This window comes from Laccaria bicolor, genomic scaffold (genome assembly GCF_000143565.1).
Source record: "Laccaria bicolor S238N-H82 LACBIscaffold_60 genomic scaffold, whole genome shotgun sequence".
Lineage (NCBI taxonomy): Eukaryota > Fungi > Basidiomycota > Agaricomycetes > Agaricales > Hydnangiaceae > Laccaria > Laccaria bicolor.
Window position 1 is genome coordinate 46,732 of NW_001889931.1, and position 13,142 is coordinate 59,873.

A 13,142-nucleotide genomic window follows, 5' to 3' on the forward strand; every position below is an offset into this window, starting at 1 on the left:
TATTTGCATATTTATGCACCAAAAATCTCACACCACCACTTAGAAATTTATAAACACCAGAAAGTATGGATATAAGTAACTCAAACCAATAGATTGGGAAAGAATTCATGAGAATTGACATTTTCCCCTTCCACCTCTTCCTGCACATGCATACATCTGATCCTCTCTTGCAGAATCAATGCAGGCCATGCACCTCCTTTTTCTTGAAGTAGAACTGGATAATCCTAGTTGTGCTTTCTACTGTAAAAATTTACCTTGTGCATTTTGGCCAAAAGAAATAGGAGAAATTCTCTGCTGAAGGCTCCTCTGGGTGTAAACTTAGAGGTTTTACCCAACATATATAACCATGCCTGAGGACATGGATGCCAAGGAAACTGATGCAATACCTGTTGCTGAGAGTGCAGACATATTTACTTCGATCCAAATTTTCATTCCCCAGGGCTGTTAGTGATGTTGATTCCCCATACTCTCATTATAAATATATAAAAATGGTTCAAGAACTCTGCAGCATAGCTTGGTGCTTGAATCCTCTGCTAGATTTTCCTCCTTTTATCTATTCTTTTTTTTTAGTTGATTTATGGTAAAAAATTCAAAGTCCTCATGCATTTTATAAAAATTATTCTTACAATTGGCCTTTCCTGATAACAGGGAGCCATAGCTTTGAAATTAGGATCCTGAGTAGGTGAGAACCAGACACCATGGAGGGTTACAGATGTTTCTTCCATTTACTTTTTATTTGTGATCTGGCATCTCCTGCCTTGTGCTCTTCCTCAATATGAGTACCTCTGCAATGGCCTAATTTTTTAGTGCTACTTTGCATGTTCAACAACGGAAATTGGTGCAGTAACAAGCAAGATAGATGTTGAGCATGCAGAATTAGTATTAGTAATCGTGTGACCCAAGCAAGATGTCACATGTAAAAGATGCCTAATTCGTTCACAATAAGCCGGATATAGACATAAATTCTGAAATGGAAGGTAGGGTCTGATGGGACTACCGCTTTGAGAATTATGTCCAAATCGGGCATCTTTTTGGTTCCAGACATGGCACCATGGCTGCAAATGATGCCTTTTGCGATCTTTCCCATATTTAAGACCAAGACAATGGGCACGAGAATGTGCGTACCTCCACCTGCAATCCACCTGCACATCTAACAGAACGAATTTGTATGCAAGTACCTCGCAGACTAGATGGGGACCTTGATATATCCGAGTTTATTGAGTCAATTATTTTGATACAGTAGAAGTTCTCATAACGCATAACGCTGGGAAGGGCCAATTTCCGATGCATTATTAGATTTATGTCAGTGTAGATAGGTGTAACAAAATGTGACCGTGACATATTGTGTGACTCTAGTGTGACTCTCTGCTGGTTCAGCGATGTCTGCCTTGCCTTCACTGTCTCCACCCTCCTCAGTTGGATTTGGAGCACCCTCAGGCTTTGAGAGAGGTCTAGAGAGGTCTCTTTGTCTTCATATTTGAGAGAGAGGCATTCCACTTTCTCACTTAAACTCCTCAACTCACATATTCTGATGTCCTCCTCCTTCTTGTCATCAGACTCAAATTCCTTGAACATGTCTGAGACAAATACTTAACATATACTGACAGCAAAATTTCTAGCAAAAGATTGATTAGATAGCACTCAATCATGGTCTCCCCAAGATAAAGGACTTATCTCAAATTTTTTACAAAATAATCACTTAAATTATTGTCAGTGTTGCCTAATTAACCCCAAAATATTCTATCTCATACTGCATATTTGCCCTCAAAATGTTATGCATTATGCGATATGCGAAACCCAAGACTAACCAACATGGGAAGAGCCCAAATGTGATGCTTCATGAGAATTATGCATGCATAGATCATGCACTATGAGAACTTCTACTGTATATACAAAAATTGCTGATAGATCTTATAGCATATTTGACCATAAAATATATACTCAGGTGAATCCATGTCATAATTGTGCAATGTAAAACCTAGGGCCTGAGTATTACGCACATATCAGTAAGTTCGCACGGGGTGTCCATGCTGTGCAATGTGTAAACACGGCCAACTACTTGTGGATTAGGTCATCATCTACATTTTGGAGTTGGTTAGCAGCACAAAGGGGAGCAAGCTCCCCAATAAACCATCTATGTAAACACTGACAGGGACGCATTAACCAGGGTAGCAGAGGCCCTTGATAGATATATGCGCCCTAAACTCAGATTGCAACTCGGAGGAAGTGAGTCAGATGTTACAAACGAATGAACAAAAGATGAGGAATGTGCGTGAGGATTTGGGGGAAGGGTGGCCAGCTCCAGGGGGGCTGAATCTCTGCAGGAAGTGTGAAGAGAGAGCGCGAACCAGAAGGGTTGGAGGGCGAGAATGACATGAGAAGAATAGTTCAAATATTATCACAAGCGATGCACACTGGAAAGGGTGGTAGCCTATACCTCCGCGGTAGATATAAGAAGAGAGTGCGAAGTACATTACAATTGTAAAGGGGAGCATGACCGGGCATAGTTACCACGCGGTCTGTCCCCTACGTAGGCCTTTCGACTTTCACAATTGAATTGTCTTCAAGTTGATTTGACTATGACGTCGCTTTTGACAGCAGGGCCTTGAGGTACCGCAGGCATGTTCTAGTCTCCCGATGTCAGACTCCGATATGAAGTTGATGATAGTCGATCAATTTCATATGGAGTCTGCTTTCAAACGCGCCCGCAACATGGGCGTAGATTATTCTCACGGCATTTATTCCCACGGTTCAAGACAGCCCGTTAAAAAAAAGTTGTCATGTGATCGCTTCGCGCGACACGTCTTGTAGATCAAACAGAAATAGAGGTTGCAATTTCGAGTTTTCCATGGCTCAATGTCCGTGAAACCGGCCCCAATCCCACCTGAGACACCTCATCAACAAAATATTCTTGCACCGATCATTCCTACCCCATTCTGGAACTACAATGGAGTTTTAAATAGTTCATTCTCTCCATTTCCTTATTCCCTGTCCTTCCCAACTTGTTCCTAGATTTGAGGATTAGTATATTTACAACATTAGAGGTATGAAGAGCCAATACTTGGTCTTCCTCAAGTGCAGTTCTTGGATATATAGCAAGAATGGCTGGATTGGAGGGAAAATTCGCGGATGGACAAAGGGTAGGATCCTCCAGGATAGCAAGTATGACATGCATAAGCATGTACATATATGCAGATCTCCCTGATCCCGTTGCCGAGATCGCAAGGAGGTTGTTTCTGTCGAGCATTGAGGTAATGCCCTGAAGTTGGTAGTCATGTGGACCAGATGACGTGTTTATGTTGGATTTGGCGGGAGAGGGCCCACCCCTCTGCAGAGTTGAATGTAAACTTTTTGGTTGCAGGTGTTTCAGGCATTATTGCCAGAGAAAACACGTATAATTCGTCGACGAAGCACAACTAATTAACAACGCGACGCGGTCCGTGGGAACAAAACGTGACCATTATTTTTACGCCCATGTTGACCTTACCACAAGGCCCAGACTAGGCATGTTCAAGATTGCTGTCGGTAAGTTGCAAATGATCATCGATCAGGAATTTGAGACAGGAATGAGACGACGAAGAGTGGCATAGAAGGGGAAACGGGTCCGATTAAAAGGTAGGAATCTTAACAGCTAGTTGTTATCCTGAGTCCTGACGCGACTCCTGATTATCGTAGAACTGCTGGCTAATGCAACCCAAGGCTCAGCAAAGAAAAAACGCGCGCATTTTAAGAATCAACTCACTTCGTTGGCAACTGTTGCGTAGACTGAGCTTGGTAAGTGGTCGAAATACCATAATTCCCAGATGGATCTCGTCCGAAGCGGGTTGGCGACGGTGACTGCGTGTAGGGAAAAGGCAAAGGCGGGGTAGCGAACGAGAAAACTGGATGCCTAGGGTACATGTTGGGCGGCGTGTTATGGTGGCCTGTGTTCTGGGCAGAGGTTGGGTATGGTTCGAGTTGACTGGAAAAGCGTGGCTGGGGATAGGGATAGGTCGAGTCCACGAAAGAGAGTGGTTGAGCGTAAAGCGGGGTAGCTGGGGGACGGCTTGATTCGTAGTATGGATAGCAATCCGTCTGTGCTGGCGGGGGCTGACTTCCCCTCTGTTCCGACTCTGGGGTGACAGTCAAGTACTGGCACGGCTGATTTTTTTCTTTGCACCTAGTACACCGCCGAGGAGGTTCCTCATTGGGTACAGGAATGCACTTGACGGAATAAAAACTGAGTAAGCAATTTGAAGTGAGGCCGCAGAGGCATACCTTTACTTTGCGGTCGCGGCATTTAACGCATGCTATGGACGCTCTCTTTATCAGTGGTTTCGCTTTATAGGTTGAGCCCACCAAAGGGGGTGGCTGAGACGACAGCGGGGTAGCTAGGGGGGGGTGAGCAGGGCTTGACCCATAGTAATCGGTCTGTTCGAGTGTGCTCAAACTTGCCCTCTGTTCCATAGTGTTCTTTCCACCAGGAGCGTCAACTTGCATGTCTGAAGGGGATGTTTCGAATGAATCGGAAGATTGCGAAGACCCTGGCTTTCGATCCTCGACCTCTGATTTGACAGAGACGTCACATGATGTACTGAGGTCTTGAGCTGGTGTTTTTTCTTCTAGGTACACGGTACCTGGGGAGAAAATGTGGAATCCTTGACAACACCGTAGTCAATCAACCTCACCGTTATTCTCTTGAACGATATGAAATGCCTCTTGAATCCGACGTGGAAGGTCTTGGGCTGTACATGTCCAATCAACATCCTAACATCCGCTTTACACGTCAAATCAATTGACGAAGAGATCACGGCTCACTGTGTCGCGAATCACCGAGCACCAGTCGCTGTCATGGACAACTACAACCTTCGCTTTGGGACACTATGAAAGTTCAAAGATTAATCAGTGGCAGGTTTTGCGTTTGTGTGTATTGTTAAGCGCCACCTTTCGCATCATCATGTCAATAACATAGGTTGCGGGATGAGTTGCTGCTGTCTTCGAAATAGTGAACATTCGAGGATGGTATGATACAACCAGAATTGCTGACCTGTGCAGGGGTCATTGAATCAGTCTCCTCGGAGTTACCTCCGCGACCATAACCACGCAAGAAGCCCATGCGACCTTGAAAATGATGTCGGTTGGAGTGCCCACAATCAGGGGAAGCAGAAGACAGCGTACTTGAAAGAGAACTTATGGCGCCTGAAACTGAAGGGAAAGGGCTCTGGGGGGATCGCACCGATGCTTGATCCTTTACTAAAGACGCTACCTTCAATTCGATACGCTCCCAGTCATCAGCACCGATAGCAGCGGTATGCGTCCGGATGAAGGTGCACTGATTTCGTGGAGGCTCGGAGCCGGTGACCTCCAAATTCATAAGCTCATCCTTTTCAGGACCAGACTTCGCCTCTAGCACGCTTGCATAATCCCATTCGTACGTTGTATATGAAGAGTGTCGACCTTGGCCTTCGTTACCAACAGGATGGAACCTTAAGAGGGACACGTTGCCTTCAGGACATTTCGACTGGAGACGCGAGTAGGTTGCGATTCCCCACGAAATTGTCTTGTCACACCCCGTGACCACGCGAAGTTCCTTGTTCCCAACTTGTCGACCGCGCCCTTTCGCGTACACATACCAGCTTTCAGCGTGGATCGATACGTATTCTCTAAATGTCATAATGTTTTGCAAATCTTCGTGGTATGCCCCTTGAGGCATCACGAGAATAGCGCCGTCAGAACCAGAGCATTCAAACGTTGTCCTGCTACAACATTCGTTACTAGTACCCCTGGGATGTGGAAGGGATCAATGACTTACTCTCGCCTGTTGACAGCCCGATTGGCTAAATGGCTGTGCGAAAGATGAACAGGGAATTTGCAAATATCTGTTGATTTCAACTCAAACGGAAAAAAGCCTTCGGGAAGTTCGTCAGGGTTACTTGGGTGCCCAGCGGGCGAGCAGGCATTAAAAAGGTAGTCGAAGGCCCCATCTGTAGTGATAATCCCAACATCGCCAATGCTGACACCTTGCTTTTGATATGAGGGGGGGAGTGTCATGTTGGGCTGAGGAATATAAAGAGGAAAACCATGCGCTTCGAGATACATATGACGCTGGTAGATGGAGTTACTGGATTCTTCTTTAACGGAATCGCCTTCCCCTGTGGGTGGAGACTGCCCGGCGTCAGCCGTTGGGCATGCTAAGAAGAGAAAAAGCCAACCTCGATTTCGGGAGATACTTCGTTCCCACCAAGACCTAAATGGCATCATCACGGAGTAAGAATCGAACCCAGTTTCTCTTGGAAAACCATTGAGAGAGTACGTACCTGAATCGGTGGACACACTGGACTCTTCCAACGAGTTCCGTTCTTGGTTTGATGCGGGCGAAGTGCTCGAACAGGGCAGATCCCTAACCGAGGATGAATTGCTAGCATGAGGTGGGTCTCCAATCGAGCCCGAAGTGATAGAATTGCTGACGGCCAAGGTCGAACGTGATGTGTCGGAGTCAGATCCCCCAATATGGTTATCTAAGTGCTTCCCAATGATTAGGACGTCTTGGAAGATACGAAGCATATGTACTGATAATGAATGTATTCCTATTGTGGTCCCTCTGTGAGGCGGCAAATTCCCCACCGTGCACACTTGTGGATGAAGCATGCGAGAGAAAGGATGCCCTAGCAACGGTTTAGAATGATTAGTTGCATGCAAGTTGAGAACCAACGTACGAGCTTGTGCTCTGTACTCGAGGCGCGGCCCTCGTATCGCGGACTGTCGAGGTGGACCTAGTCCTACGTCTCTTTGACTTCATTTCAACCTAACGATTTGGAGGTGCCAATTAACCATGCGTAAGCACAGGTTTGCCTGGGCGCTTTCAGTCAAGGCGCATTTCCCATGCTCACTTGCCGAGTTTGTCATCGCTATTCAAGATATTGGTGCCTGTTTCCATTGCCTCCTTGTGACCGCAGGTCGCGCTGGCGGAACGCGTTCTTGCGCGACTTTTTGACCTCAGCAGCTCAATGTGAATGGCGGAGTATTGAAAAATGAACGAGGGAAACGAAACGCGGTCGGGACTGATGTAAAACGTCGGGTTTTCATGGGCTTTGGGTTTCCGTGACCCGTCCTCGTTTTTCACGACTGGTCCTTCGATTTCCTGGCAGTGTCGTTCATAAGATTTCCTTATGTTCGTCAACGCTGCCTCAGAAAGTATGACGAACTAGATGGAGTGGCAGCAAATCAGAGGTTTTGAATTGAAAAACACAATCAAGTGGCAGAATGCCGCAGGCCTCACGGGCATTTGACCAAAGAACGTGGTGTTGATGCAGATGCTGCTGTTGATCTTGTCGCCCTCGCCCCCATCCTCTTTTTGGGTTTTGTAGATGTACAGGAGCCTGATGGTGCTGAGATGGTGTTGAAGACGGAGTGAAATCCAATAAAATGACAAGAAGAATTCGAAGACCGAAATCATGATGAAAAGTGCAGGCGAAAACATTTGGTACCATAGCACTACTAGCTAAGTACGTAGGGGTGGAAATCATAACCCTGCTCTCAAGATATCTTTTGGATTTGCTATGTAACCCTTGACCATCAGACCCAGTGCACTTGAAGACGAAATGTGCGGAAAAAAACATGGCCTAGTATTAGTGACGAAGTCAGACCAATATATAGACTCCAAGATCAAAATTGACGCACCCTTCGCTTGTCATTGCGGAGAAGCCTTTGTCTTTTTATTACCAAGGGGGCTTCTATGCTACCTCTGTCGTCCCCTATTTTGGAGTTTGAACTTTTCAAACGGTCCGTCATGGGTCCTTCTTGGGTACAAACCACAAAACTCCTAACAAAACACGTTAAGATAGTATTGTGGCATAGATGAGCATCTGGCCTAACCGGAGATGATTCCTCGTCGTTTTCCTGCATGTCCACACAGTCGTTGATCATCCTCGTTGATGAGACGTGTCCGTATGTGGAACGTTTCCTGCACATAAATCGAGGAAGGAACAAAGTTACAACGATGGCGATGCTTGAGATGTTGAGGAGTCGTCGACGTTTGTAGATGGAGAGTTCGAGAGGGTGGTCGTGGTAAGTGGCAGATGCCAAGAAGTGTGAATGCTTTGGACATTTTTGATCGTGTTCGCGTCAGCTTCCTGGCACCAAGGACTGGCACGGTGATGGTCGAATCCATGACAAACGGCACTGGACACCATCGCGTAGAGCTTGACGCGGACGGTTATGCATTCAATTCCGAGTCCCGCCTCCTATCATCGACTTCAAAGTTACTGTCGTCCCGTTCCACTGGCATCCACATTCCACCAGCACTAGCACCGTCAAAGAGACAATCTTATTGTCATCAGCATTGGAAGCTGCAGCTCCGATATCTCGCCCTAGAAAACAATGGGGCGCATGGATATAAATGGACCTCCACTACGCATCTAACATTAACCATCGATTCTACGTAGGTACGCGGAGTCATACACCGACAAGGGCGCAGTAACCCAAGAAGCAGAGAGCCAGCCATACATATATGCGCCCTAGACTCAGAGTACGACTTGGAGGAAGCGAGTCAGATGCTACAAACGAACAAAAGGCGAGGCATGTGCATGAAAGGTTTAAAGTGAGGGTGGCGAGCTCCTGAAGGGCTGAAGAGGTCTCTGCAGGAGGTAGGGAGAGCGAAGCAGAAGGGTTGGAGGGGAAGGTGACGAGCTTGTGGGGGGCTGAACGAGAATGGCATGAGAAGAGTAATTCAAATGCCATTCCGGCGGTGGGGAAATTATGAACTCGCAGAGGGACCATAACAGGGCTACATTGAATTTCAATATCAGTACGCATGCTTCATATCTTTGAAGTCCTCCTAATCATCAAGCACTTAGGTATTGGGGGGTCTGACTCTGACACATCTTCTGGGTTGTCCGTCAGAAATCCCCTCATTTTGGGCTCGGTTGGAGACTCGCCTCGTGGTAGCACTTCATCCTCGGTTAGGGATCTACCCTGTTCTAGCACTTCACCTGCATCAAACCAAGAGCAAAGCTCGCCGGAGGAGTTCTGTGCGTCCCCCGATTCAGGTACGTGGTGTCAATGGTTTTCCATGAGAAAACTGGGTTTAGTTCTTACTTCGTGATGATGCCATTCAGGCCTTGGTGGGAGCGAAGTATATCCCGAAATCGAGGTTGGCTTTTTCTCTTTTCAACATGCCCAACCTGCTGACGCCGGGCAGTCTCCACCAACACAGGAGGGCGATCCAGTTGAAAAAGAATCCAGTATCTCCATCTACCAGCGTCACATGTGTCTCGAAGGGCATGGTTTTCCTCTCTGGATTCCTCAACCCAACATGAGGCTTCCTCGCTCATACCGACGACAAGGTGTCAGCATCGGTGATGTTGGGATCTTCGCATGGGATGGTAGCTTTGACTTTCTTTTCAACGTCTGTCTCCCGGCAGGACATCCCAATAACCCTGTCGAGCTGCCCGAAGGCTTCACTTGCCTTGTGCTCAGACCTGCAGATGTTTCCGAGGTTCGTGCCCATTCTTCGCACAGCCATATGGCCAGCACGTGCTGCACGTCTATACAAAAACAGGGGTTAGTCGCCTATCCCTTCTACATCTCAGAGGTGCTCATGAGGTTCTAGTGAAAAAACATTCGAGTGCTCTGGTTCTGACGGTGCCGTTCTAATCATGCCTCAAGGAGCTTATCACGAAAATTTGCAAAATATCAGCAGATTCAAGGATTACGCATCGATTCACGTTGAAAGCTGGTATCAGTATGCCAATGGACCTAGCGGTCGGGAAATTGATAATGGCAAACTTCACATGGTAACAGGTTGTGACAAGACCACCGCTTGGGGAATTGCAACCTACTCGCATCTCCAGTCGAAACGTCCTGAAGGCAGCGTAACCTTGTTAAGCTTTGACGTTGTTGGTGATGAACGTTATGATCAACAGCCTTCGTATCCTACGTATGCTTGGAACTACAAGGGCATAGTGGAGGCGAAGGTTGGACCCGAAGAAGATGAGCTTATGGACCTAGGCGTTCAAGGCTCAGCCCCTCCACGAAATCAGTGCACCTTCATTCGATCTCTTACCCTGAAACTTGGTCATGATGGCTGGGAACGTTTGCAATTGAAGGTAGCGGCTTCAAAAGCGAAAGAGCGAGCATCGGCGCAGCCTCCCAAGAACAGTGCCATAAGTTCACTTCCAGGTATGTTGTTTCCTGTCTCTTGTGATTGTGTGCATTCCAACTGATAACATTTTCAAGGCGGGATCAGCTCTTTCCGTGGTCATAGTCGCGGAGGTAACTCCGAGGTCACCGACTCAATGACCCCTGCACAGGTCAGCACTTCTGGTTGTATCAGACCCCTCTTCAAATATTCGTTATCTTGAAGACAACAGCAACTCACCCCGCTACCTATGTCATTAACATGATCCTGCGAAAGGTGCCGCTTATTATTACATGCAAACTCAAAGTTTGCCACTAATCTGTCCTTGAACTTTCATAGTGCCCCACAGCGAAAGTTGTAGTCGTCCATGACAACGATTGGTGCTCTGTGATCCGAGACTCGGTGAGCCGTGAACTTCATCGATTGATTTGAGGTGCAAAGCGGATGCTAGGATGTCGATTGGACGTGTACAGCCCAAGACCTTCCACGTCGGATTCAAGAAGCATTTCATATCGTTGAAGAGAAGAATGGTGAGGTTGACTAAATACGGTGTTGACAAGGTGTCAACATCATTTCCCCAGGAACCGTCTACCTAGAAGAGAAAGCAAGGCCATTACAAGACCTCAGGACATCATCTGGTGTCTCTGTCAGAGCAGAGGTCGAAGATCGCCCTTTACTCGGAAATCGAAAATTATGGCCTTCGCAACTTTTCGATCTTTCTGAGACATCCCCGTCTGACATGGAGGTTGACTCCCCTCGGTCCTTCAAGAAAACATTTGATGACAACGAAGATATCAGATTCCACACATGTCATGGTTCTGGTGAGGCAAGTGTTTAGATGCTCCGCTGCTCTGGATGAGTTTGACGACTATAGTCGTTCTCAGGACGACGACAATGACTTCGTTGAAAACTTCCTTCTACTTGAAGATCGAAAACAAAGGTCTTCGCAAAATTTCGACTCCTTCGAAATATCCTATTCGAAACCCCCTGGAGTCTTCAAGAGTTTCTTGGCCTCTCCTCATGAGTCTAACATCGAAGAGTCGGCTGACGATGTCAATGATGATGCGAAATCTGACTTGTTTGAGGATTCAACCCAGGCAAACTTGAACTACCTGGAGGGAAAGTTAGTTCGCAGGGATGCCGAGTTTCATATTCAAGCTCCTTCTGACGATGAAATATATCACATGTCGCATGATACCTTGCCCGTGCCCACCTCCCAAACATATGAATGGCAAAATGCTGATGGGGGTGATGTCATGCCCCACAACAACTTTTCCAGCTCCAGTGGACGAAGCGCATCTCACCTCCTGGTGGAGGAGGAGTTTTCACGAGGCATCGTCAGAGGTAGACTTAGCCTCTCTCCAGCTAACAGTTCAAACCGTCACGATCCCGAATCATCCACCCAACTCCACGAAACACTTGAAGATCTAGAACCAGGAAATGCAGCAGGTGTTAGAGATCATATCATGTCTGACTCAGCCCCTGGTACTGAATATGGCGCACCAATATCCGACTTGTTGGGCACTGATCCTCTCGCCGAAAAGGTCCTTCCACTGGCCCATAGTCAGTCTGCCGGTGCAACCCACCCGCGTACGACGATTGCCACGCAGAGACAACGTGCGGCAAGTAAAGAAAGGGGGATAGACGGTAACAGGTTTCAATGTCCGTTATGCCCTCAGACCTTCACTGCGAAGCACAACTTGAAGAGTAAGAGTCCAACTCTGCAGATCTTTGTTGCGCATTCGCTGATGAGTATATTCCAGACCATATGGATGGTCATTTGCCAGGTAGCAAAAAAACCCATCATATTGGAGACTTCACTACTCCCGCTTCTCTTCTTGGGCGTCGCAAAGGTCTCAAAACCAATCCGCAGCTGAAATCCGCCCTATGGTCAAATGAACTCAAACACGATTCGAGCATTGAAACCGAAAGACCCATGTCGGGGGCAGCGCCGCGTGGTGATGAGTAGGCCCGGTGGCATGTTCTCAGCGAGTTGCGGGACAACCTCCTCCATCCTCCGTTTTACGACTGTAATTTACTTCGCTCTCTCTTCCTATATTTACCGCGGGGGTTTCTTCTACCCTTTCCAATGTCCCGCCGGAATGGTGATTGAACTACTCTTGTCCTCGTGCTGTCCTCGTTTGGTCCTCCCACGGCCCCTCCAATCCTTCTGGTTCGCTCTGTCTCTCCACACCTCCTGCGGAGGCTTCCTCAACCCTTCCAATGTCCATCACTCTTTAAAACAATCTTCAGTTCCTCTCCCTCTCAGAGTCATGCCGTTGTAATTCGGCCCTCTCAGGAGCTCGCCACCCTCGCCTCAGATCCTCATGCACATGCCTGAGGCCATCTTTTGTTCTGTTGTCATCAGCCCTCTCAGGAGCTCGCAGCCCTTCCCCTAAATCGTCATGCACACGCCTCATCTTTTGTTTGATGGTGGTCCTCAGTATTCGATTCCTCTCCATCCCATGCTGTTATCATTCAGCCCTCAGGAGCTCGCCACCCTCATGCACATGCGTCATCTTTTGTTCAACGGCGGTCCGACGTCCAGGCCTCGTTTGTAACATCTGACTGGCTTCCTCCGAGTCGCAATCTGAGTTCAGGGCGCATATATCTATGAAAGACTCTCTTTTACTTGGGTTACTGCGCCCCTAATGTATGAATTCATGTAGATGGTTAATGTTAGATGTGCAATTGGAAGTACATTCTCGCGCGCGCTCATTCAAATTGTGTCAGAGCATTACAGCTGATAATCCATCGAAATGTTGACATGTCGACGGCCATCGATAGGGCGTGAAATCGATAATGATTATATTATTACATACATTCGAAGACGATATTTTCTTCCTTCTTTCTTTGCCTCTCTTTCGCGCCTACGTATTCCTTTTCATATCGCTGCCCATTGGTACATCAAGGAACTCCGAACGAGGATACATCGGAAAAAAAGGGAAGACCGAAGGCGCATGTATGCATCAAGTATGCATTTTTACAATCGGCAATAGGAGGAATTTTAGAACTGGGACACGCC

The 13,142-nt window shown here is 47.2% G+C and overlaps 3 protein-coding genes across 3 annotated transcripts; 1 reads left to right on the forward strand and 2 right to left on the reverse strand.

Annotated features, from left to right (window-relative positions):
* Positions 1-3,638: 3,638 nt before the first annotated feature.
* Positions 3,639-6,627, reverse strand: LACBIDRAFT_314316 (uncharacterized protein; the record flags this gene model as incomplete). The annotated part of the gene is made up of 10 exons (XM_001888923.1): positions 3,639-3,684; positions 3,743-4,203; positions 4,258-4,616; positions 4,668-4,746; positions 4,798-4,860; positions 5,027-5,100; positions 5,158-5,738; positions 5,792-6,144; positions 6,192-6,226; positions 6,297-6,627. 10 exons carry the CDS (start codon positions 6,625-6,627, stop codon positions 3,639-3,641), a joined length of 2,382 nt encoding a protein of 793 aa, XP_001888958.1.
* Positions 6,628-7,717: 1,090 nt separating this feature from the next.
* LACBIDRAFT_314317 (uncharacterized protein) lies at positions 7,718-7,950 on the reverse strand (the record flags this gene model as incomplete). Its single annotated transcript, XM_001888924.1, has 2 exons — positions 7,718-7,801; positions 7,855-7,950. The coding sequence occupies 2 exons, from the start codon at positions 7,948-7,950 to the stop codon at positions 7,718-7,720; spliced, it is 180 nt and encodes a 59-aa protein (XP_001888959.1).
* A 427-nt stretch (positions 7,951-8,377) lies between these two features.
* LACBIDRAFT_334161 (uncharacterized protein) lies at positions 8,378-12,086 on the forward strand (the record flags this gene model as incomplete). Its single annotated transcript, XM_001888876.1, has 8 exons — positions 8,378-8,423; positions 8,787-9,026; positions 9,096-9,540; positions 9,590-10,158; positions 10,216-10,289; positions 10,457-10,519; positions 10,774-11,824; positions 11,881-12,086. 8 exons carry the CDS (start codon positions 8,378-8,380, stop codon positions 12,084-12,086), a joined length of 2,694 nt encoding a protein of 897 aa, XP_001888911.1.
* Positions 12,087-13,142: the final 1,056 nt, after the last annotated feature.